At 37.6% G+C, this 25,596-nt stretch overlaps 2 protein-coding genes across 5 annotated transcripts; both read right to left on the bottom strand.

Annotated features, from left to right (window-relative positions):
* Positions 1-3,419: 3,419 nt before the first annotated feature.
* LOC149691706 (calcium/calmodulin-dependent protein kinase type 1-like) lies at positions 3,420-9,520 on the bottom strand. 2 transcript variants are annotated; one of them, XM_089869076.1, is made up of 9 exons: positions 9,296-9,520; positions 7,151-7,285; positions 6,979-7,056; positions 6,280-6,418; positions 6,072-6,195; positions 5,290-5,365; positions 5,035-5,226; positions 4,875-4,962; positions 3,420-4,346 (listed from the first exon to the last, which is right to left on the bottom strand). In XM_089869076.1, the coding sequence occupies exons 1-9, from the start codon at positions 9,388-9,390 to the stop codon at positions 4,152-4,154; spliced, it is 1,122 nt and encodes a 373-aa protein (XP_089725202.1). In that variant the 5' UTR covers positions 9,391-9,520; the 3' UTR covers positions 3,420-4,151. The 2 variants fall into 2 exon arrangements, with proteins under 2 accessions (XP_089725202.1, XP_089725203.1); XM_089869077.1 differs by having other exon boundaries at positions 6,979-7,053.
* Positions 9,521-9,846: 326 nt separating this feature from the next.
* On the bottom strand, positions 9,847-23,031 carry LOC149691705 (uncharacterized). 3 transcript variants are annotated; one of them, XM_089869075.1, is made up of 16 exons: positions 22,117-23,031; positions 21,363-21,430; positions 20,229-20,397; positions 16,106-19,624; positions 15,207-15,750; positions 14,838-15,146; positions 14,570-14,767; positions 14,436-14,507; positions 14,282-14,350; positions 13,349-13,512; positions 13,016-13,265; positions 11,915-12,014; positions 11,562-11,791; positions 11,302-11,484; positions 11,131-11,228; positions 9,847-10,624 (listed from the first exon to the last, which is right to left on the bottom strand). In XM_089869075.1, the coding sequence occupies exons 2-16, from the start codon at positions 21,391-21,393 to the stop codon at positions 10,585-10,587; spliced, it is 5,976 nt and encodes a 1,991-aa protein (XP_089725201.1). In that variant the 5' UTR covers positions 21,394-21,430; positions 22,117-23,031; the 3' UTR covers positions 9,847-10,584. The 3 variants fall into 3 exon arrangements, with proteins under 3 accessions (XP_089725201.1, XP_089725199.1, XP_089725200.1); XM_089869073.1 differs by having other exon boundaries at positions 15,207-15,795; positions 22,117-23,030; XM_089869074.1 differs by having other exon boundaries at positions 11,562-11,764; positions 15,207-15,795; positions 22,117-23,030.
* Positions 23,032-25,596: the final 2,565 nt, after the last annotated feature.

Genomic DNA, 25,596 nt, shown 5'->3' with positions numbered 1-25,596 from the left:
TTTTATAGAGCTATCTCGGAAGCTTTAGTGTGACGTCACCCATGCTATTTGCCCATATAACCATAACCAAAGGGTACCAAACGTGTCCGCCCACTGCCCTTGACGTTTTACCTAGGCACTGACGTCATAACAGAGTAGTGTCGGTATAGAGGGAGTAGACTGTTTATCCCTCCCTCTAGGCGCGCTTTTGTAAGAGGGGATACTGTACGCGCCTGGTAGGGGGTTTGACACTAAGAGATAGAATAATGTCAGTTCTACGTATGCAAACGTCATACCCTTCTATCTCTTAGCTCAGTGTCATCCCCCCTACCAGGCGCTTACAGTATCCCCTCTTACAAAGGCGCGCCTAGAGGGAGGGATACACAGTCTACTCCCCCCTCTACCGACACTACTCTATGGTATGACGTTTTACCTAGGCACTGACGTCACAACTGAGATATATCTATTATACGTGTGTCACTTTAGGTATAAACTTTAAATTCCCTCAAATATTAATAAACCTTCCGCCATAATAAATTTAATTAAAAGGTTTACGTAATTTCTTTAAGTTTTAATATATCCTATTAGGTTTTTGTCTTAATTAGATTAATCAGTTTTAATCTTATATGATTGGGACGAAAAAATCCACCACCACGTTTCAGGAAGGGACGTCCAAATTCTGCTACGTTATTTGCATACTTTTTGTTTCTAAAAACTACAGTTTAAATAGAAATTTTGTGATTTAATGGAAGGGGGAAAAGGGTCATAGAGAGATTATATATAGACGGGAAAGTTATTGCCTCATTGCCAAAGCGACCCAAAAAAACAAAAACGAAAAATATACCACGATTATAATAAATTTCTTAACCTTTTTTTCTTTTTTTCATTATTTACAGATAAAATATCTGATTTTTTTTATATTTATATAATAAATTGGCTCAGGCTAATGTTTTTTCTTTTCTTTTCGGATATCTTAAAAACAGTTACACCTAAAACTATTATAATATTTACAAAGAGAATGTTTATAATTTCTTCATTATAGTACCGCAAATATTTAATCTTTTAAGTTGGCGACGCATTAAGCCCATTTATAACTTTATGCCTGGGCTTTATTTTGTTTTTTTCCCTGTAGCTTGAAAGTACAATTACAATTTTAAACCCCCGAAGCTAAAACTTTACTAATAACCCATTGTTAAGCCTAATTCCGCCCCTAAAATGCCCCGCCATTCATTGTTAAGCTTAATACAGTGAAATAGGCTTAATTTGAAGCCTAATGCAGTGAAACTAGGTTTAATCTGAAGCCAAACGCAGAGAAAATTTTTAGGCCTAATCTTATGCCTAACGCATAGAAACTAGGCTTAATCTAAAGCCCAACGCAGTGAAACTAGGCTTAATCCGAAGCCTGATGCAGTGAAACTAGGCTTAATCTAAAGCCCAACGCAGTGAAAGTGAAACTAGGCTTAATACGAAGCCCAACGCAGTGAAAGTGAAACTAGGCTTAATACGAAGCCTGATGCAGAGCAAATAGGCTTTATCTGAAGCCTAATGCAGTGAAACTAGGTTTAATCTGAAGCCTAACGCAGAGAAAATAGGCCTAATCTAAAGCCCAACGCAGTGAAACTAGGCTTAATCCGAAGCCTGATGCAGAGCAAATAGGCTTTATCTGAAGCCTAATGCAGTGAAACGAGGCTTAATCGGAAGCCAGGTGCAGTGAAACTAGGCTTAATCGGAACACTAATTCAGTGAAACTAGGCTTAATCTGAAGCCTAATTATTTCATATAAAAGGCTAAATTTTAAGCCTAATTCTATGGCTTAAGATATACAGTGATGTTAGAGATTCTATTCCTAACTAAGCTAATCTTTTTAAAACTACGATGATGATGATGAATGGCGGCCATTTTAGGGAATGCCAGATTGACCTAAATATTCAACCGCTAGCTGATATTACGTTCAAAAAACCACGTCTAAAATATGTACAAAAAATAAAAAATACGTGAGAAATTATGTACATAAACATAAAATTCCGATACCCATAATAAAAATTAATTAAAAACCAAATTAGTCCCTAATTATATATCACTTAAGAAAGTTTTTTTTAGGAGAGTATTTTGCGAGGAGATAAGAGTAGAAGAAAACGTTCATAAACACCCGTGAAAGAGAGAGAAAGAATTGGTTTTGTTAAAGAGTATTATTTAGCGATAGAAGACAATTTTTAATGAGGAATGTGAGAAATAAATAGTAAATAATAATTAAATAATAAACCCCCCCCCCCTTTAATTGGAATCATTACCGTTTAAAAACCATTATAATTAACCTAAACACGCGGTGTGGCAAAAAGGTTACTAATCTAAATTTAAATTAAAACCACTATGTACAGCCTAAGCCTTTCTCAGCATTTTAACGAGTGACTACCTAAATCTAAATGATATGTGCACAAAATTAGGGGTTATTAATTAATGATGTTCGGGATTATTTTAATCTAATTTTGATTTATATAGTTAGTATATTAATTAATTAGGAAAACCTCGTTAAGATGAATGTAAGTACTGATAATGGAACCATCCAGATTTATATATAATAGCAAGCGGTTTTTGTCTTCCGTTAAGTTTCTTCAAGCTGAGGTACTTATTTTGTAAGGATTTCTTAATTAGAATGTTTTAATTTTGAAGATATTAAGTTTAAATGGCGGTTATTAATATTAATTTGGTTTTTAAGTAATTGGAAATGAAATGAAATGAAGTAGAATAGAAGAAAAATAATAATTAATGAATGTAATAGATCTATTTTACTTTCTGGCGCATTTGTTAGTTGTCGTCCGTCCTGAAAATACTTTTTTTTTTGACACATTTTACCGACTATCTAAGTCTTTTGTACTTAATTTCAATTAAGCGATTCATTAATTTAAAACCGTCTGAAACATTTTACTATAATTTAAATATTAACCCACCCAATCCCAATCTTTCCCTTTTGGCATTTCTACAAATAATTAATTCAGTTTTTTTTAATGATAAGAAGCAAAAATCTTGAAACTTTCATTCAATTCAACAGAACGTTCCATTTTGAATTGAGTTTTTTTTTTCAATTTTTTGATAATAATTATTTTTGATATATTTTTTGATTAAAGTAAATTTTGATGATTAAAAAGGCTGTATTTAAGTATTTATTTATATTTGCAACAATTTTCCCTTCAAGAATTTTGCAGGATTGACTTAGAAAGAAGATAATCACAGCAAAGTTGAAAATTTCAGCGGAGAACCTTAGTTTTTTTTTGGGGGGGGGGGGTATTTTTTTTGGGGTATTTTTTGGGGGGGGGCAGCAAAGTTGAAAATTTCAGCGGAGAACCTTATTTTTTGGGGGGGGGGGGGTATTTTTTTGGGGGTTTTTTTTTTGGGGGTAGTTTTTTTTTTTTTCAAGGGTATGTGAACTGAATTGCATTGCGTTTAAAATATTGTAACTTTTTTTTTAGTTAGTTAGTCAGTCAGATCTACTAAATAAAATAAATCGAGGGAGGTTAACTTTGAAGTTGGTTAACGAACATTGATCGGTATCTTACTAAAATGTAAGCTCATGGACAGAATTATGACGACGGTAATAAGAAAAAAAAAAAAAAAAAACTCCGGTGAATTTGGCCTCAAGTTGGTGATTTTAAGCGATTTTTTTTATCAAAAACGAAATTATTTTTAGTAAAAAAAAAAAAAAAAAAAAAAAAAAAAAAAAAAAAAAAAAAAACAATAAAATTACCACAATTTAAAATAAAAAAAAATATATTAAAAAAACCCCTGAAAATTATTAAATGGATTAATTAATTAATTAATTTGATTACCGTTAATAATCAAATTTATAAAATAGTGTTTCTGTAACCCCCTTTTTTTTTTCACGTACGAACGAACGGAACGGAACAAGGTTTAGTTAGGCGCGCAGCTGCAGCATATTTAAAAACCTTTTCCTATAGCGCATCAAAATCGAAATCGAGCTCTCTAAAAACTCGGCAGAGTTACTAAATTTTTCTGTTTTTTTTTTTTTTTGAAGTTTTCCGAAGAACTGGGTGTTTGTTTGTTTGTTTTTTAACGCGACTATTTTCGAAATATATCTTCCAGTCGACGGAGATAAATAGCGTTAATATTTACTTTCATTTCTTGAAGAAGAAAGAAGAAAAAAGAAATTATGATGTCTACTGTAAGGCTGCCTTTGTTTTAGCAGTGTTGCTTTTATTAGCCGATTGGTCGCTAGTAGCGTTACTTTGTTGCGACGACGGCTTCTCAGAAGTTGTTTGACCATTCGCCGCGTTATTTGGGGTATTGTTGCTAGAGCTTCCCATGGCTAGTTTACGCATTTGACGGATAACGGCTGTAGCGTTATAAGCTTGCTGAAATAAATATTAGAAAAGAAGAAAAGACTCCACAGATTATCTTAAAATTAATTAATTAATTAAAGGGAGGGTGAAGTAGAAAATCAAGTGATTTTTTTGTATCGATTTTTCTACTAATTACAAGACCAGTCTGCATAGTGAAACATTCAGGAAATACTTCTGAATGATTTTAAAATTAAAATTAGGTTCAGATTTTAAGGATAATTTGAAATAAGCCCCTCCGACCAATCGCGTAACGCCCTGCCTTCCTGTTAACAAAATTCTCGTGGCACGTTCCGTGTCGAATGAAATTTATCACGAGATTTGATAAAATTTGCGGGCGACGTGACAATCATGGCGCGAGACACGGAGCGTGCCATGAGAATTTTGTTAATAAAAAGGCAGGGCGTTACTCGATTGGCCGGAGGTCCTTCTTTAAAATTATCCTTAAAATCTGAACCTAATTTGAATTTTAAAATCATTCGATTTTCTACTTCACCCTCCCTTTAAGACGGTAATGTAGTGTTAAAGGACAAACGAACGTACCCTCCATTTAGTTTTTGCAAAGTTTTTCTTGAGTTGCTCACTAACAGAACCATGGATATTTTTGTCACTGGCTGTGTTACCCGATATCCTTGAAGTAAAGTGCAAGTACATCAATATTTCTGGCGATTCTGGGTGTAAACAACAAGATCTCAATTCTTACCAGGGATGAGCTAAAGCTTGTCGGCAGGAGTATCTCTTCTCCATATCGACGCAGATTAAATGCCTGATAAAGTCTTTGGCCGATTCAGAAATCTCATCCCAATAGGGTGAATCAAATTCAAATTCCCCTTTTAGAATTTGAGCAAAAAGATTGGCATCGCTTTCGTCATAAAAAGGCGGATACCCACATAACCTACAAAGAGTGATCTACTTGATAAATATCACCCTGAACCAATCTACAATAATCTAAGCTTACAAAATATAAGCAATGACTCCTATGGACCATACATCAACAGCTTTTCCATATGGTTTTTGTGCTAAGACTTCGGGAGCTTAAATAATCAACGTTTTTGAGTGAGACTTTTCCTTAAAATTGGTTGGGGAAAATATAACAAGTCCAGGGTTCATACAACTTTTGGAAAACCGATTTCCTTGAGTTTCCCAGGTTTTCTTCCCATATATTTCCAGGTTTTTTCACATACCCCGACTTATCCAGGTTTTTTCCCATATATTTCCCCGACTTTTCCAGGTTTTTCCCATATATTTCCCCGACCTTTCCAGGTTTTTCCCATATATTTCCCCGACTTTTCCAGGTTTTTCCCATATATTTCCCCGACTTTTCCAGGTTTTTCCCATATATTTCCCCGACTTTTCCAGGTTTTTCCCATATATTTCCCCGACTTTTCTAGGTTTTTTCCCATATATTTCCCCGACTTTTCTAGGTTTTTTTCCCATATATTTCCCCGACTTTTCCTGGTTTTTCCCCATATATTTCCCCAAGTTTTCCCATATATTTGCCCGACTTTTCCAGGTTTATTCCCATATATTTCCCCGAGGTTTCCAGGTTTTTTTCCTATATATTTCCCCGAGGTTTCCAGGTTTTTTCCCATATATTTCCCCGAGGTTTCCAGGTTTTTTTCCTATATATTTCCCCGAGGTTTCCAGGTTTTTTCCCCATACATTTCCCCTAGTTTTCCCCCACATATTTCCCCGAATTTTCCAGATTTGTATGAACCCTGAAGTCAGAGAGAAACTGACCAACGTAACCAGGTGTGCCACACGCGGTCGCCATGATGCCTGAGTCTTCCATTTTGGACAAACCGAAGTCACTAATCATGATCTTGGAGTCTTCCTCTGGGCTATAATATAATAGGTTTTCTGGCTGCAAGGGGGAGGGGGGGTGACAATATGTATATGGTTTCAATTCTGATTTCATTTCAATCCCTTATTTAATCCAATTTCTGACCTTAAGATCCCTGTGTACGACTCCTTGAGAATGCATATAATCAACTGCTTCTAAAATTTGTCTAATAAGGTTGCTGGCATCTTTCTCCGTGTAACTCCCCTTTTCAACTATTCTATCAAATAGTTCACCACCCGTTACGCTTTAGATTTCAAAGATTAATTTATTAATCACGGGCCTTTTGTAGCTGCGAATGTTTAAACACCTTATTCCAAATTGAAGCCAAATAAGTGCTTTGATGTCTAATTTAAAGGAAAACTTCAAGTAACATAACATTATACCTTAAAAGAACGATCTTTTTCTAAATATAAAAGGAAAATTAAATGATCTCTCATTACAAAATAATTAGCATTTAATTAGTCTTAAAAAAATCAAGGACTACAGCGACACCGCCATTGCTTTAGTGGCGTCTGCTAACCCGAACCTCTTACCCAAACGGGATTGGTTGAGTGAGAGAAAAGGGGTAAGTGGTTCGGGCTAGTAGTCGCCACTAAACCAATGGCAGATGGCGCAGTAATACCCGTTTTTAAGACTAATTAACTGCTAATTATTTTGAAATAAGAGATAATTTATTCTTTTCTATATTTTTCTTTGAAGGTATAATGTTATGTTACCCAAACTTCTCCTTAAACCCCCAATGGAATATACATTATATAACTAGGAATAAGGTGTCTATATAAAGGGGGTCAAAATGTTACCTACAGCTCCATAACTAGGAATACTTTATTTTTGTCCTCATAGGTCTCTATGAGACGTACAATGTTTGGATGCTTCAATCTACTTATTTAAAAATAGAGCACAACGATAATAATTCAGAAACTTATCTCTCATAAAGTGGATTAGAAACTATATTTAGAAATTTTAAGGGTATAACCTTCTAAGGACTTTGATTTCATTTTCGAGAGAATCCTCTTTGCCTTTTAAAGCTTTTTTATCTATACATTTTATGGCGTAAACTTGACCAGGGTCGTCTCTACTCTCGGCCAAAACAACCTGGGAGAAGGCACCCCTAATTTTCAACAAGAAACAATGTTATCAGGGTTCTGATGAAATTTTCAAATTGAAAATCGCTGACTTTTCCATCAGCTTATCCCTGACCAAAGTTTGAAAATATCCCCGAACAAATTTTGAAAATATCCTCGAACAAAATTTTGAAAATATCCCTGAACAAATTTTGAAAATATCCCTGAACAAATTTTGAAAATATCCCTAAACAAATTTTGAAAATATCCCTGAACAAATTTTGAAAATATCCCTGAACAAATTTTGAAAATATCCCTGAACAAATTTTGAAAATATCCCTAAACAAATTTTGAAAATATCCTTAAACAAATTTTGAAAATATCCCTAAAAAATTTTGAAAATATCCCGAAACAAATTTTGAAAATATCCCTAAACAAATTTTGAAAATATCCCTGAACAAATTTTGAAAATATCCCTGAACAAATTTTGAAAATATCCCTGAACAAATTTTGAAAATATCCCTAAACAAATTTTGAAAATATCCCTAAACAAATTTTGAAAATACCCTTAAACAAATTTTGAAAATCTGCCTAAACAAATTTTGAAAATCTGCCTAAACAAATTTCTAAAATATCCCTGAATAAATTTTGAAAATCTGCCTAAACAAATTTCTAAAATATCCCTGAATAAATTTTGAAAATCTGCCTAAACAAATTTCTAAAATATCCCTGAATAAATTTTGAAAATCTGCCTAAACAAATTTCTAAAATATCCCTGAATAAATTTTGAAAATATCCCGGACCATTTAAAGGTTTTAAGCAGAGTCCACATCACCACATCTGGCCCATATTTAGCATTGCATGAAGCATGTTTTCATATACCAAACGAAATCCCTGACCTATCCCTGACTTTTTAGGAAGAAACTTAAAATCCCTGACTTTACCTGCACTTTAAAAAACCCTGACTTTTCCTGCACTTTAAAAATCCCTGACTAATATCCAGGTTCCTTATGAACCCTGGTTATCCATTTAGGAGGGAAGGAGTGATTATTTAATAATTTGTCACTATTGATAATAACACTCCTACAAAATAAAAGGTTGGGTTCTTAATTTCTTTTAAAATTAAAAATTCCTCCACACAAATCAATAAACCATTAACAAGTCAGAAGACCGCTTAAGGGGACTAAAACTTTGGCCTATATAATGAACCATTCATGGGTTTTAATCTCCTCAAGGCAATTATTAAATATCAAAAAAAAGGGGCAGAAAAATATTTCATTGCTTAATTAGGGAACAGGGGCCAAGAATGGACCTGACTTTTAATAAGCCAGCATATATGATTTAATTAATATATATAATAAAAAAAACCAATAATAAAAAACATAAAATATATTCATGCCCTATATATATATAATCTCACTTTCAAAAAAACAATTTTCCGTGACTAATTCAAAAATTAGAAAAACACATTTAGAATTAATCTACAATATATTAACCCAAATACAAGAATTTGTCCAATACTATAACACAAAAGAATATAATAGGTCAAAGGTTAAGTTATTGATTTCTCGCGGAAAAAAACTCTAAGCTACAAAACTTAATGAGGCAATTCAACTTCAAGAGCCTGTTAAAAATTTATGCTGTGTGAAAATCGCGTTGCCTTGAGCTTGCACGTAAACTAAGACTTAAATAATTTAGTTCATATGGTAATTCAACCCGCGGTATGTCATAAATATATAGATCATGGTTTACCAATATAAAAATTAAAGATTTAAACCATTCAATAAAGCAACCTTAGGAATGAAAACATTCCAGGGGAGCTTGGATCAATTGAAGGGTTTCAAATTTCACTTGAATTTTCAAACCCCAGAATATAGATTACCGGTCGACGTAATCAAGGGCTTCTTTCATTTCAAGTTTTACAACTTTTAAAAAAAATAATTAAATGCCATAAACCGAGGCCCGAGAATGGAAATTTAATCACGTCCCTACTCCATCCATAGCTCCACTTTCCCATTATCCCAAAGTAAAAGATGCCAAGGCTTAAGTTTACTCACGTCCCTAACAGTTCCTTTAGTTCGTATTTATCCTCAACGCTGACGGTTTCCTTGTCTTTTTTCCGTTGGGAATCTTTCTTCCCAAACAACGGCATCTTGCCTTCTAACTAATTTCTACTAAATACCCTTAATTACCATTAAATTAATTATAACTTTTTAACTTGTAACACAGAAAAAGACTACCTTAACTCGTTCGCCATCAAATCGCGACTGGCGCAAAATCGATCAAATCCCTCTAGTGGCGGAAAAAAAAAGATGCGTATATGACGTCACATATCTAATCTAGTTGGCTATGGTTTAACGCGCCCCCTTTTACCTAGGCCTTTACCAAAATGTAATGTTATAAATTTCGCTTTCCCACGCTTTCCGAGACTAATCACCGTATAATTTAATTTCCTTATTAAATTAGCTAAGCCTAATTTTAAAATAAACGGCAAATTACCCACCAATACTACGTCAAAGACCCAACACTCCTTACTAAGTTAGGCTAGGCTTAACACAGTGATTCACCTTTGAACCCCATTGAACAAAGAAAGAAAGAAAGCAAAGGCTTCAAAACAATCATTTCTTTTATTATTAACGATTAATAATTTGTTTATTTTTCTAATCACAATTTGTGAAATTGTGAGAGGATCAATAATTCATGATTTTATTAATTAATCTTGGCTAAACAATGACTCAAATTAATTTCACATGATTTTTCTTCTTTCATAATTATAATTAGTACAATTTGAGTCCGGTGGGGGGAGGGGAAAATAGGAGGGAAAAAAATAAAATAATACAGCGAATTCCTACAAACTATTAAAGTTCTTTTAAATGTTTTAAAACTAATCATAAATAGTTAATTTGGTGAATGTATATAAACATATTCTTGTTATGATAAAATGTTAATTAATATATGACTCATAGATAGTGTTTTAATAGTAAATTTGTTTTTTGGTTAATGTCGGGTTGGTTTTTAATAATATACAAATAAAATTGATTACTAGTTTTACTACTAAACCTAATCTATCTTTTCTTACTCGACAAACAAAGTGCCTATGTTATATTTAAGTACTAAAAATTAAACTAAGTTTATATCTAAATTTGAGCTGAGTTAGATGTGATACCATAATAATTATAATAATAATAATAATAATTAATAATAAAAATTTATTTATTACTACTAAACTGTAAATCAAACTATCAATAATCGGAGAGGACTTAAATTTGAACGACTAGATTTTTTTTTTTTTCATAAACCTCACATAAATCTTGTTTTAAAAAAATTATTGACGGGATTAAAAACATCACTCTAAAATGGTTGCATTCTTCATAGCTTTCACCCATCTATGACGCAAAACAGTGAAAAAATTAGGGTTGTAGGCCATTTTAGGCTTAGCTATGTCTCGGAGGTACCTAGGCCTAAAATGGTCTACTAATTTAGGCTTAGCTATGTCTCAGAGGTACCTAAGCCTAAAATGGTCTACTAATTTAAGCTTAGCTATGTCTCGGAGGTAGCTAAGCCTAAAATGGTCTACTAATTTAGGCTTAGCTATGTCTCGGAGGTAGCTAAGCCTAAAATGGTCTACTAATTTAGGCTTAGCTATGTCTCGGAGGTACCTAAGCCTAAAATGCTCTACTAATTTAGGCTTAGCTATGTCTCGGAGGTACCTAAGCCTAAAATGCTCTACTAATTTAGGCTTAGCTATGTCTCGGAGGTACCTAAGCCTAAAATGGTCTACTAATTTTGGCTTAGCTATGTCTGGAGGTACCTAAGCCTAAAATGGTCTACTAATTTAGGCTTAGCTATGTCTCGGAGGTACCTAAGCCTAAAATGGTCTACTAATTATTACCTTTCAGTTGAACCAACTGATTCAGCGTAAAATACCAAATCAGGGTGACCAGGGTGTGTTAGTTTAAAAACTAAGCTGCCATTTTGACCTTCAAAGGGCTAAAAACAAACAAACATTTAATAATAAGAGTTGTACAACCTAATTAATACAAAGAAATATTTTTAAAAGTACCTCATCAAACACTTCAACAACGAAACCTAACAAAGGTATACTCTTGAGCGCTGCCACATCTTCACTGGCTTTATACGTATATAACACTTTAGACTTCAAGACAAACCAATACCTCTTCCAACTCCTTTTATTGTACTCGTGTAAATATCCACTGATATCGGAACCTTGGTCATTTGCGTGCACCTGAATTAATTGTATTTATTAATTAAACCAACCACCGTCGTTTCTGAAATTAATTTCATTAGTTCAAGGAGTAAAACCTCTTTTAATCTCTCAGGAACGTATCTCGTTCTTCCACCGGGCGCGATTGGCGTTCTATTTGTTCTATTATGATTCCTAGTATCGGAAGAATCTGACTCCGATCTTGCAACGGGTCGGGTTCTTTGAGGGTCCAAAAACGACGAGGTCGGAGTCGAATTTGGCCTGAGATCACCAGTACTACTAGCTAAACTGCTTCCGCTATCTAAAGCCGCTAAATTAGCTTCGTATTCTTTTTTAAAATCAATCCAAAAGGAAAAGGGAAAAAGGGGAAAAAGGGGGGGGGGGAATAAGTCTACTCGAGCTACGTCATAGTAAACTATGGAACTATGGGAAGACCCGTAAGTGCACTTACCTTCTTGTAATTTAGTGTAGCAAGTGTTGCAAACTCTCACGACTCGGTAATTTAAATATTTCAAACTAGTTCTATTGGCTGAACAAGATTTGCAAACGACCTAATTAACCAAATTAATTATCTTATAGATACGTAATGACAATGTTATTATTATTACAAGCAGAAGTGAGATGAGACTAGAAGTAAAGAGCTCTAGCATTGGTAATAGCATAAGGACATCATCTCTCTAAGGGCCCAAGCGCATCTATTAGCAAAAACATCTAGTTCTGCTAGATGTGACGTAGATTTTGTATAGGGGCTCCTTCCGAATTTTTCGTGAAATTCGCGGGAGAGAAAAATAATTTTCAAAATCCGCCACGACCGATATCCTAAGCCGGTCGTGGTCTAGACGCGAGCCCTGAGATAACGCTCCCAAGCGGTTGGGAATCAAACTAAAACACACGGGTAGGCGAGAGAGGAAGGACTGAGGGGAAAAAATAAGTAAGAGAATTTCCAGAGCCCTCCAGCTCTCTCAGACACAAGAGGTAAATTCGCGCTTAGTAAAAATCACGAAGAGCTGTCGTGATAAAACTTTGAAGGAGGGAAAAATGTTTAATGCCGGGTTACTCTGCAGCGAATGCGCTCGGCCTCTGTTTAGGCTATACAATTATTATACCACTTAAGATGAGACGGATGGCTGACCAAATCGGACATACATACACTTCAACCGTAACATAGAATCTTGGGCCCTTAGAGAGATGATGTCCTTATGGTAGTAGATCCTGGCACTAGTGAACAAATTTGAGGATTTTACGCCACTTCAATCGCGCCTACACTAGAGAGAAAAAATTGGTCGAGTTCCAAAAACATTTCCTACCCCCTTCCCCTCAACCTAAAGCCGCGGAACACGGACGCGGGTGCTTGAATCTAGTTCGGCCGTCTACCACCACGAGCGTCTCACGTTTAGGAGGGAAAATTCTGAAACCGCCACCAGAGGGCCAACCGTTGTTGTGTTATCAAGAATATTCACTTTTGTTTTTCCGAGTGAATTAAGAATTTGGTTAGCTCAGTATATACTTCTGGTCTCATCTCACTTCTGTTATTACTGTCCATGTAACTAACCCTTCCACAAGCTCTACAATGATGCCGCCTAAAGGTTATCGTAAACTCCGTGGTACAAAGTTGGCACATGGTTACTCGCGCATCTGGAATCCAAACTGGAGCTTGTTCCCCCAAAGCGATACCTAACTGTTGAGCAATTGGTTCCCCCTTATGGGAACTTTGTACGCTAATGAAAGAACTTCTTTTTTGGGCATTTTCCTCGATAGCTCGATTCAGGGAAGACACCCAATCGTCCCTATCTTTTTGAGACCTTAACAATAACAATTTCGTATTGAAAATTTTGACGAAAATTAATATTAATTAGAATTAGAAGCCTTTAAAGTTTAAACTAACTTTGCAGATAAAGAAAATGATCTGGTGACGCTAATTATACTAAATTCATTCCGATAATCATTCTGTTTTGGTTCCGTCACCCTCATTCCAGTCAAGGGAAGCTCATGGTTAACTTTATACATTCCTTGAGGAGTGGGGGTTAAGTATAACAAACTGTCGTTGAACTGAAAACCCAAAAATTAATACACAATTAAAGCAATTAAATTTGATTTTCGTTAAAGGGAGGGTGAAGTAGAAAATCAAGTGATTTTTTATCGATTCTTCTACTAACTATAAGACCAGTCTGCATAGTGAAACATTCAGGAAATACCAGCTCCGAATGATTTTAAAATTCAAATTAGGTTCAGATTTTAAGGATAATTTTAAATAAGCCCCTCCGACCAATCGCGTAACGTCCTGCCTTTTTATTAACAAAATTCTCGTGGCACGTTCCGTGTCGAATGAAATTTATCACGAAATTTGATAAAATTCGCGCGCGACGTGATAATCGTGGTGCGAGACATGGAACGTGCCACGAGAATTTTGTTAATAGAAAGGCAGGGTGTTACGCGATGGGTCGGAGGTCCTTATTTAAAATTATCCTTAAAATCTGAACCTAATTTGAATTTTAAAATCATTCAGAACTGGTATTTCCTGAATGTTTCACTATGCAGACTGGTCTTAAAATTAGTAGAAGAATCGATAAAAAATCACTTGATTTTCTACTTCACCCTCCCTTTAATTAAACTACCACCATCTTACCTCCCTAACATCCGAGTCAATTTAAATAAACATTAAAAACACTTTAAATTTAAAACCCAACTAGAGTTAAAAGACGCTAACTTGAAGTACGCGAATATTTACTTCAAATTATGGTCTTTCTTTATTATTATTATTATTATTATTATTATTATTATTATTACTTAAATAAACTTTAAATTAACTTTTACTAACCAGAATAAACCAACGTGGTTGAGGAACTCTTCTTGATAATTTCATTAACTCTCCTTCTTTCAAAAATACCTGAAAATAATTAATGCATTGCCATTAATTAATCACAATTAATAAACGTAATCATTAATTAATTAATTAATGGATAATTAATTACCCTTCCCGGTTTAACAATCTCGTGTCTTGTAAGTAGACTATTTTGAATTGAGATTAATTTCGAAGAATTGTCCTAAGAACCAAAGTTATATTATTTTACGTTCACCGTCGATTTTGCTTGAATGAAACACTTACTCCTTGTTTCATGGTGTTATTAGCGTGATCGGCAACTTCACTGACAATCCTCAAAGCTTTAATCGTGTCCTGGTAGTCGGGGGAATCCTCATCCAAGTGATTTAAGTAGTCTTGTAAAAGCATACGATATTGAGGAATTCTTTGAACGGGTTTCAAGAGATAATGTTTCAAAGCCAACTTCTGGCATTGAGGTCCCGCCTGAATTTTTTGAAGAAAGTGATGTGGAATCATGTCTTCAACTCCCTACAACATTTCTACCGGAACTTACTTCAAATTCTTTAACTACTTGCCCGAAAGCTGGATACTTTTTGACACTTTCATCCAGTAACTTTGACATGTAATCGAAATTGCCTATGTAACTGGAGTAAAGTTTCAAAAACGGTCCAATTTCCACGACAATGTCCGATATCTTTTGAACATCGTCCCATTGTTCCAATCTCTCCTTAAATTCGCTTAAAAGTTTCTCATTTAGATGTAAGAGTTGAGGTAAATGTCCAAAGAGCGCCATTAGGATCTCATCAGGAACAATGTTTGACCCTCTTTCTATAGAAGCCCTGCGTACGGCTCCTTGAAAATCCTAAATGGCGTCATCAATTAGAGATAAATGACACACATTTACGCTTAATTTGAGGCTTACAACGCTCAGTAGCCTTAAAACATCAACAAAAGCTTCCTCGGACGTCATAATTTCCCTGGCGATGAAAAAAAGCTTTCGATATTGTTTCTCTTCAGGTGACAGTTTTTGTTGTCCCGCTGAAGAACTGGATGTTTCCTCCTCACTTTCTTCCGAGGAAGCGTGCCAGCTCGCTTCCGAAGACCTCGCGCTCCCAACTGAAAGATTTGACTTCTTGTGGACCAATTTCCTCGCGTACTCGTCATTCTGACTCTCAGTTGCCGATGATAATTCTGATTCTTCATCTTTGTCTCTCAATCCTAACGTTCTGGGATTGACGTTACTCGAGCTTGATCTATTGTTGTTGCCGCGTCTTTGAAGAATGGTATTCAATTCCTTTCTTAGATTATTGGTAATATCCATCAAGTCATCGGTATCTTCGCCAGTTTGCTCAGCTGGACGAAATGTATTTCGATCTAAGTGTACAACAGTTGTTGGATCTCTAAAGGATTGGTTTCTAGAACGACTGGAGGATTCCTGGTTCGAATCTGTTAGCCGTTGTTGAGCGCTACTTGTTTCGTCGGATGGCAAGTCGTAATAAAAAACAGAGTTCCTGAGATTATATCATGAATTATGTTAAAAGATTGGGGAGTTAGTAGTGACAGCAGGGTATCAGTAAAATAAAATTGGATAGGGCATGTTTATTTTTATATGGAATTGAGATATTTCTAAATGTAATTTAACAATTTTTATTATCAGATAAGAGAGATAAACTTCAGATAACGATATGGTCACACGAAGACAAGGTTTCAATTAATAACGTACGCATACTACGCAGGGGAGTAACTTTAAGGTTTATATTTAAAGGGAGGGAATGTACGTCAAGTTTGGTTAAAGTTAATAAGCATTCATATAATTATCACCTATTTTGGTTCCTTCCACTGCTCCGTCCTTCATTTCTCTTCTGCAAATTACTCCAAACTGATGGCGATAGTCCACTGTGTCCCCTTTCAACAGAAGTTTGTCTGGAACTACTAACCGAAGATTCAACATCAGCTCTGTGCCCATCATCATCGGTATCTTTCGTTCGGTGCGACTTTTCGTCAAATCTCATGGGGCTCGGACTGGGTGACATAGAAGAAGGATGATCCTGAACTCCCAAATACGATGTCTCACTGGTTGGCGAATCGGTATAGAATCTGCTGCTAGTTCTACGTTTATTTTTCCGAGATAGTTCTTCAACGGGGCTTTGTACGTCAGATTTGGAACGATACTTAGTTGTCGTAGTAGTTTTTTCCGCAGCCGCGACGTTTCTGGATGGTAAGGAAGAAGAAGAAGAAGGTTGGGAAGCTCTATTTAAACTAGGTAAAGCTTCTCGTATGTTAGCATTTTCGTCTCTGATCTCCCGTTGCGCGGGATGCGACTGTACTTTCGATGGTGTAGCTACCGAAGCAGTGTTTGAGCTAATTTCATTGGTGTTTTCCCGTGACTGATAAGGTTCTGAGAAAAATTCGCTATCTTCCGCCTGACTAGATTGCGCATCGTCGCTAAAACCCGTCGTTCTTCTTAAAGATGACCGCCTAAATGTCCTAGGAGGTGCCGGCGGGGCCGGTAATGGACGGAACTTGAATTTATCATTAGCCGAAGTAAATCTTTCTTTTCCGACATATCCAGGTAGCGAGACGGTTGAAAAAGAATGAGGTGGTAGGTGTTTATTAACTTGGGTGTACAAGGACTTTAGAGTGTCACCTTTATCCATGCCCGCGGATAATGTATTATCAGATTCTCTCTTATCTCTATCCGACATTGATAAGGTCCTGCGTTTATTCGTGTCGGGCAAACTTTGAAGGCTTTGCTTCCATTCTGAAGTTGTCATTTCTACAGTCCTAGATCTTTGTCTTCGTTGTCTCGGAGGTGGGCGCGGAACCGTTGCGAAATGAGATTCGTGTTGGATTCTTGGTTTTGGTTCCGCGTTGCGAGATTCTCTTGTAGTGGCAGGTAAAGTATGACCTTGTACAACCCTTCTTTGCATAAAAGTGGGACCAGTCTCCAACTCAACATCGTGGAACTGACTCATATCATCATTCTGGTAGTTGGGGTCATCGGGAATACTTGGAGATGGCGTAAGTTCCTGATAAACTGGAGGTTGTTCCGGTAGTGTTGATCTGATGTACGGTGAAGATGACCTTTCTTGTTGTGGTAAAAACGTTCTTGACGGCGTCTCTCTACGAGATGGTGGCCTTGCTGGTGGCGAAAGGGGTCTTATTGGGTCCGAAAGTGGCCTGGTGGGTGGTGCGGGTCTCGCTGGCGGTGACAATGGTCTTGATGGTAATGAAGTAGGCCTTGTGGGTGGTGAGGTAGGCCTGGCTGGCTTAGCTGGCGCCATTCTTGATGTTGTCAATGGTGAAGGGTCCCTAAGAGGGACGGTTGACGAGAACCTTGACGGCATAGGTGATGATTCCCTAACTTGTATCACTGGCCTAAAAGGCATTGGTGATGGATCTCTAGTTTGAGTTGCTGGCCTATAAGGCATCGGAGATGGTTCTCTAGCTTGAGGAGTTTGTCTGTAGGGCATTGGAGATGGCTCCCTAGATGGGACAGTTTGTCTATAAGGCATTGGAGAAGGTTCCCTAGCTGGGACAGTTTGTCTGTAAGGCATTGGAGAAGGTTCCCTAGCTGGGACAGTTTGTCTGTAAGGCATTGGAGAAGGTTCTCTGGCTTGACCTGTTGGTCTATAGGGCATTGGAGAAGGTTCTCTGGCTTGACCTGTTGGTCTATAGGGCATTGGAGAAGGTTCTCTGGCTTGACCTGCTGGTCTATAAGGCATTGGTGAAGACTCTCGCCCTTGTGTTGAAGAAAATCTCGAGGTGGGCATTGGGGATCGCTCTCTTGCTTGGATTGTTCCAGTTGGCATAGGTGACCGTTCACGATTTTGCATTGTAGACGACACCCTTGTGGGCATAGGTGAAGCTTCCCTAGCCTGCGCCCCGTAAGATTTATAAGGAACTGGAGATGGTTCTCTAGCTCGCGCCGCTGCATTTGACCTATAAGGCATGGGTGACGCTTCCCGAGCTTGAGTCACGGATATAGAAGGAATAGGAGAATGGTCTCTAGCATGTAAAGACGATCTTGAATTCATCGGGCTAAATTCCCTCGACTGTTTTAGCGAAGACCTCATTGGCATTGGTGAAACGTCCCTATAGGCTGGGGGTGAGACAGTTCTTGGTGGTACTTCAACCTTTGGTTGCATCGATAACTCGGTGGAGGAATAAGAAGGGGGTAAGGGGGCGAATCTAACTGGTTTCTTCGGTGGTGGCGGTCTGGGAGGTTTAATTACTCCTTCATTCATCAATAAATGATCTTCTCTTCGATAAAACGAAGTTTCATCATCGGAAAAGCACACCGTTTTCTGATACGCCCCTCTTTGAGGTGGGGGTGGCCTTTCCGGTGGCATCTTCTTGCCCTTCTTCTTTCTAGCTGCTGGCCAAGTTTTCCTGGTCTCCGGGCGACCGAATGCTAGACTTTCGCTATCAGAAACCGAGTAACCCTCAGTCACGTGACGAATATTAGACTCAGGGAAGTTTTGGAAGCGAGAAGGTGAAGGTCTTTTAACAACTTTCTTTGGTTTCTCTTTCACAATCAAATCGGGGAAAATTTGAAAGTCGAGGGGTGGATATTCTTCGTTCGTTGGATCAAGCATCTCGTCTGAGAACACTTCATCATCTTCGTAGGTGTCCAAGTTAACGTTCGAAGTTGGCGTTGGGACGGGTGAACGCCTCGGACTATGTGGAGGAGACGGTCTAGGAGAAGGTCTAGGAGAAGGTTTAGGAGAAGGTCGAGGGGAAGGTGTAAACCTTCTTATCATCTTCTCAAACTTCGTTTCGTTATTCGGGGGTGGTATTTCAGGAACATCGATGACTGCCACTCTTCCTTTATCGAACAACACATCTCTATAATCCAAGGACGATTCAGTTTCGGTATCATCAGCGTATTTGAATCCATCTTCGCCTCCAACCGCAATATCATCCCCGAAACTTCTATTTCTGGATTTAGCAAGCGCTATAGCTTGGGCGTTCGGTTTAGGAGGTTTAGCGGGCGGGGATTTCCCGCGTTTAGAAGGGGCGTATGGTTGGGAAAATGCTTTAGCTTTCGAACTGATTAGGGAGGTGAAATTTGAGCAACAAATATCCTCTTCGACGGACTCGATACTCTCTTCCCTGGCAATATGATCTAGATTAGGTTGTTGTCGTCGCTGCAACTGAGGCGACCTTCTTAAGCCAGTATCGGAGAAATTAGATTTAACATTGATGCCTTCGGAGAAACTTCCGGAACGAGTCAGTTTAGGTTTAACAACAGCCGCAGATGTGGGGGCGGTACCTCGGGAACCTACTCTACTAGCACTACCATTGGCCATTAAGGGTGTTGACTCATCTGTCACGTTCCTTTTGGTGCGGGGAAAAAAAATAAAACCTCACTTATAGGTTTTCCGAAGAATATCTCGCTTTTAATTATTAACACAACGTGGTATGGTAAGGTTGGTAGTATTATTATCACATCGGATCAGTTATTGATGTTAGATGGTTTTCACCGGTGGCACATCAGTATAATGGTAACACAGGGATGTTTTTAGTTGAAGGGTATAAAAAAACTACAGACATGACTAAAGTTTAAAACCTAATGAGTATTCTTTTCTGTGGTCTTGCCAAATTTTCATGGCCCTCTACGCAGCAGCACAACGAACGAACGAACGAACGTAGGTACAAGACTTAGGCTTTAGGGTAAGGGAAAAAACGAGGAAGATACAAGGACGCACGCACACACGCACATCGCAAACACATTTTGAATTGCTCATTTCCTCTTCACGGGGAAGCTCCCCCTTTTTTTTATTTTAGAGGAGACCGTGTAAAATTAACTTTGCTAAGCTTTACAAATTACTATACCCTGCCTTAAACACACACACAATGTCATTTCAACACAAATACGATAAATATCATAAATGACGCGACATAAACTGATCGCAAACCAAACAGAAAAAAAATTGCTAACCTGTCTTGTGGTTGTTTCGCATTTGCGGATGTTAAGGGAGTAGTTTCCGTCTCCACTTTAGACATTTCAGCAGTTTCGTCAACTCCTCTTTCAGCTGCAGAGCTCGATTGTCCATCTTGCTTCTTGAAATTTGGTTTGGGTGGGATAGGAGGTTTGGGTTTCTTTCGTTCTGCAATGAAATACGAAATTATGAAAAGACCGTTTTTGGTTTTTGCGATCGAAGGCCCGTTCTCAAACTACGCTAGATCTAAGCTATCATCTGTTGTACACGATTTAACTACCATTACCTGCAACCCATCGGCGTGAAAAAGCAGCCACCCATATACAAATAGCATAAATGCATTTGACAACGAGCTGTATGGCAGCTATGATGGCTATGCAAACTAAGAGGAAGGTCAGCATGTAGCCATTCCCGAGTTCAGCCCATTCTGACTGTCCTTCATCTACCGATACCTCATCTTTCGAGTAACGGGCCGTTTCCTCCCACGATATTTTCTTCCGCCAATCCCAGTCTCGAAAGACGGGACGCGGAAACTAATAATACGAGTCCTAACTAAGACTTCGAACAATTCCGAAACGTTCGGGAGAAAAGAAGAATCGCAGCCGGGGGAAAGATGATTTTTAGAGGGTAGCCAGCTGCTGGCGCGAACTACAGGCGAAAGAAATTTTTTCCGCCTTGATGGGTAAGGTAGTTTTTTCTTCGCTCATCCCCTAAATCTAATAGCGCTTTCCCTTCTCGTTCTCTAGTTTAAAACTATATTTAGGTGATGTTAAGCTATTTCAGACAAAGATCTCACTCTTCTGGTGCAGTTGGATATTAGCCAATTAAAAGCACCACACTAGGAAGCCAACTATATCAACATTTCGAACTACTGTATTCTTAATTTAAGTATCGCGTCTTTCACTTAGGGGCCAACTGAAGATTGGCCATAATATGTATCGGTATATTGTTGACGCAACTAAGGCAAAATTTCCCTCCAATAAATTAGGGGTAAAAATTGACAGATTTAGGTTTAACCATTTTTGATTTCTAGCCAAAATTAACTCTTTCATAACACTACTAACATACTTAAACGCTACAATTTTGGCAAATAGCACGCGATAGTTTAAACAACGGTAAAGCACGGTACTTACTTGCTTCAATGGATTCCTGCTCTGCCCTCATGATTACTCATAGCATTTAAATGAACTAGACCTAGTACCTGTAAATTGAAAGTTGGGTTGTGCGAAAACATCTGTTAACACCGAACACACATTTCATACTTCCATTTCCCCAATAACATATTTCCAAAAATATTTGTAGTGGTAATGAAACACTTTCAAGTTTCAACAGTATGTAAAGATCAAAAATATAAAATCAGGGGTTGTAAATATTATGTAAAATAATAATTTAAACCGTGTTTACGCGTTTGAAGTTTCATATCAACCATAAATTTAAAAATGCATTTAATAATTACGAAATATCAATAATCTTACACGGTTGTCATTTAAGATTTAAAGTACAATGTTGCAAATTTATTAGTTTCACTTCGCGTTTAGTTTTATGACGTTCAAATTTCGATATTCAAAAACGAACAATAACATTAAATTCGACACAAAATTTCAAAAACGTTCATTTTTAATATCGGTAATCTACAATTATTTGTCGACGATTAACTTTAAATAAATTAGTTACTCGTTATTCGTTAAAAAATACGAGGAAACAAATCCCTTTAAAAATGGCTTATCGAAGTTACAGTTTTTCTTAGGCCTTGGCTCAAAAGTGAAGTAAATAACGGATAAGAACGCTTTAAATCACGAAAATTTTGTAGATACACGTTTATGATTAATACCACGTAATCCGCTTTTAATGAAAATAACCTAAATAATTAAGAGAATATTTACTTACCCATTCCAAGTAGCACTAGGAAACGGCTAAAAATCCGACCGTACCGATCGCGAACGTTATGGGGAAAAATAAAAATATTTACACAGTTGGGATTTTTCGTAACACTAGACGTCGCTAGGTGCGGCACCGAGAGAGAAAGGGGAAACAAGTCGGGAAAAAAGGCGCGCAAACTTTTAAAACCATTAATAAACTTTTGAAACTGTCCGTAAATTAAAGGAGAGTTTAGAAGAAATAGATTATTTCTAAGAGGGTGAAAAAGTCTGTCACCGGATCTACAAATCTAACGAAACATGACGCTAATTAGCAAAAGAGCTAGTCTTCTTTCTTTTCTATCTTCTTGGTCTGTTGCGGAAGGTAAAGAAACGACAGTCAAAACCTTGTCGAGTACACGTTAGGCTTAGCTGTTAGGCCTAACTATAGGTGGGGGGGGGGAAAATAGTACATCCGACGGAGGAGTGTCTGTCGCGCAAAAGTTTACCTAATTGGTACGCGGGGGTTTTAATGAAAGTTCCGCCGCGATTAGGCACGCGTGATCGTTTTCCTCATCATTCTACGAACCTTCAGGGGACAAGGGGGTAACAGAAGGGGATCTGCTAATTGACCCGTGAGGGGCTTATATTTCTTTATCGGAGGAGTTGTTCTACCATGGTTCTGCAGTCAGTCAAACCTCGGGGCGAGTTACCTAAGCCGAAAAAGTACCTACAAGTTTGTTACCGGAGAACGATCACAATTTTACGGAGAATAGTAATTAAAAACCCTATTTGCCGAACTAAGGCTTAGCACGCGAGAATATATAGTTGAGTTGGTTGACCTTTTCGGCGAAGAGAGTTTGGATTAACGTGGCTTTAACTGAACTGAACCGAATTAAAACACACACACAAGTCCTGTTCCTGGTCGGAGCCCGTCTCCTTGGATGAACTGAATTCATATGGTGCTAGAATAACTAGTCGCATCTAAGCACCACGTGAACCCAGTGACCCAAGGACAAAAACCGTCGAATCATTCAAATTTCTCCAAAGATGGTCGAAAGACGTCATTCGTTATTAAAAAATAGGCCTAATTGATGTCCTTGTGTCGATGTAACGCCCTTCAGAAGCGCTGATTTCAAATGGTGCTAGAGATATTCATAAAATACACATCTATCCACCACCTGAGACCAGGTTCCGGAAGGTTCCCAGAAACGTACTTTCTGGAAAAAAAGATAATTTCCACGAAATAACAAAGGCCTAACAGAAACCTTTGATTTCAAGATTCGCGTTACAAGATAGTAATAGTTTCCCCGCCAAAATGACGGCGTCAATAAAGGTTAGGCGTACCAGTTGGTGAAAGGACAACGGAAAATGCTTTAAAATTTAATTACCGCGTTTCACCAGATTGTTAATTAGTCTGTATTCTAGTTTAAAACCCTTTCTCCAACATAGTAATAAAAGGTTACAAGAATCGGGACACAATCTCCTAGATAACTTGATGATCCCAGTTGCTCGTACATTCCTAGGCCAACTTAAAACGCGCGGCGGAATTTAGGCGGGAAAAGGAAGAGGCGCGAGGAAAAGAGAATTCGTTACGTACAACAATCAACAGCGCGGGAATAGAGAAATCTCTCGTATTCCTTCCTATATTAGTCTTTCATTTGGGGAAACTCCTTTTCATCTAAGGTCTCCTATCTCGTGCACCCGATAAACTTAGAGGAAAGAGAATACTCCGAGAATAAAGAGGGCGGGAAATCAAAAATAGAAACTCATTTGCATGAAATGAGTCTTCTTCCCTTCTCCAACAGTCCAAGCCCTCGCGCGAGTTTCCGCTATTTCCCCCCACCCCCCCCCTTCACTTTCTCTCCATTCCAAAATCTCGCGCAAGATACATGAAATCGCGCGGGAAACTTCATGCGGGGGGAAAATAGCGGGAGATATTTAAATCTTGGGTAGTAAAAGTCCGCGAGCGAAAGTAAAAATTCCCGCCAAAAAATGTCAAGGTATAAAAAAGGCTTAGCTACACGACATGGATAGACCCCTATATACTATACGACGCGTCAAATTATGACGATCTCTTCCTGGATTTTATACGCTTTCCGGGGAAGATCTGAAGCAGCAAAGATGAGGGGGGGGGGGGTGAAAGATGAAGGATTGGGAGAAGCTGAAAGAGAAAATTGGAGCTCGCGGGCCAGAGTAGAAATGGGTGATGGAGCTTTTATAGTGGAGACACGTTTGCAATTCGAACCTGAAGAGCTTGATAAATAAAAGGAGACCTAGGGGAATAGATATAAAATCTATGGAAGCAACTCCAGGCTTAGAACTTCAACCTCGTCTCTCTAGGCTAAGCCTACTACCTCGCAAATCGAAAAAGATGACCAACTTTTTTAAATTCACAAAAATTATGATTGGATATTAGTCTAAAATCAAATTGGGAGCAAAACTTTATTTTCATTTGATGATTTCTTTTTTGAAGTAAAATGAATTAATATTTGTCATTGCGTAACAAATTACTAGGCATTGAAGTAACGTTTTTCCTATAAAGAAAAAAAAAGCGGGAAGAGGGAAAAGATAATTTAACCACGCCCCATCGCAGCTGCCACTATACTAAACACGTGTAATTATGGTCGTAATACGTCAAAAAAGGTCGACCTCCGATTGACAAGGGCGACACGCGCCTTTAACATTTATTCCCTTACTTCCAACACCTGCACCGTATCCTACGCTGCTGTGGAGAAAAACGCGCGAAAAATTCTTTCCCGCGCTTGCTGCCGGGCCGGAGAGAAGCCAGCCATAAGCATTAGCACCACCACCACCACGCCATCATACACCGTCATTGGAAGAGGATAGAAGAAAAAAATATTTTTCGGACTAGGCAAAGTCCAATCAATAAAAAGCTAGAAAAGAGGAATTTCGGGATTGATATGAAAAGGGATGAAATAAGAGAAAAAAAGGGCGGGAGAAAAATGGCGGGAAGAGAGTGAGAGATATGCAATGTAAAGAGCGCGCGAGTGTAAATACAGAAATTCATTAACTAATGTCAGATTATTTAATTTAATGTAATAAATAAAATTTCGTACGATTCTTATTCAGTTCCCAATAACTGAAATAATCAAAATTAAACTGAACAGATATTGACAACTCTTTAAATTTAATCATAAGTTTATATATTCCATAAGTATGACACTACCTATACTTCGTAATGCTAGAGACTTACATCTCGAGCTAGTTCTAGCAGAAGGACAAGTGAGAATTGAAGTACTACACTCGGTTAGTTTTGCAGGACTCCCATCTTCCTATTTAGCCTGCATTACTAAGCCTTTGACAGGGCCAAAACCAGGCGTCGCTTTACCTCGAATCTATGACCTACCTCCCTCACTTCATGACAAGCTCCAGTTTGTAACCAGTGACAAACTTATGGAACATATCTTATGAATTTATGGTTTAATAGGGAAATCTCTGCGCAAAAATCTATATTACTTCCAAAAAATGGACTTCAAAGAAAATGAAA

Source organism: Phalangium opilio, unplaced genomic scaffold, assembly GCF_054372755.1.
Source record: "Phalangium opilio isolate 3A_F unplaced genomic scaffold, DU_Popi_V2 ptg000025l_1, whole genome shotgun sequence".
In the NCBI taxonomy this organism is placed as follows: Eukaryota; Metazoa; Arthropoda; class Arachnida; order Opiliones; family Phalangiidae; genus Phalangium; species Phalangium opilio.
This window is presented reverse-complemented; position numbering and strand designations above follow the sequence as displayed.

What these genes read in the sequence shown, in the direction of transcription:
- LOC149691705 (XM_089869073.1), bottom strand. Translation starts at nt 21,393, where the DNA reads ATGAGGGCAGAGCAGGAATCCATTGAAGCAA. An exon ending in AGTGGAAGGAACCAAAATAG is followed by an intron (nt 15,796 to 16,105) that starts GTGATAATTATA and finishes ATATAATCTCAG; the next exon opens with GAACTCTGTTTTTTATTACG. An exon ending in ATTGTAGAGCTTGTGGAAGG is followed by an intron (nt 12,015 to 13,015) that starts GTTAGTTACATG and finishes TTGGTTAATTAG; the next exon opens with GTCGTTTGCAAATCTTGTTC.
- LOC149691706 (XM_089869076.1), bottom strand. Translation starts at nt 9,390, where the DNA reads ATGCCGTTGTTTGGGAAGAAAGATTCCCAACGGAAAAAAGACAAGGAA. An exon ending in CTAAAGGAACTGTTAGGGAC is followed by an intron (nt 7,286 to 9,295) that starts GTGAGTAAACTT and finishes GTTGAAAATTAG; the next exon opens with GGGTGCCTTCTCCCAGGTTG. An exon ending in GGAGTCATTGCTTATATTTT is followed by an intron (nt 5,227 to 5,289) that starts GTAAGCTTAGAT and finishes CACTCTTTGTAG; the next exon opens with GTTATGTGGGTATCCGCCTT.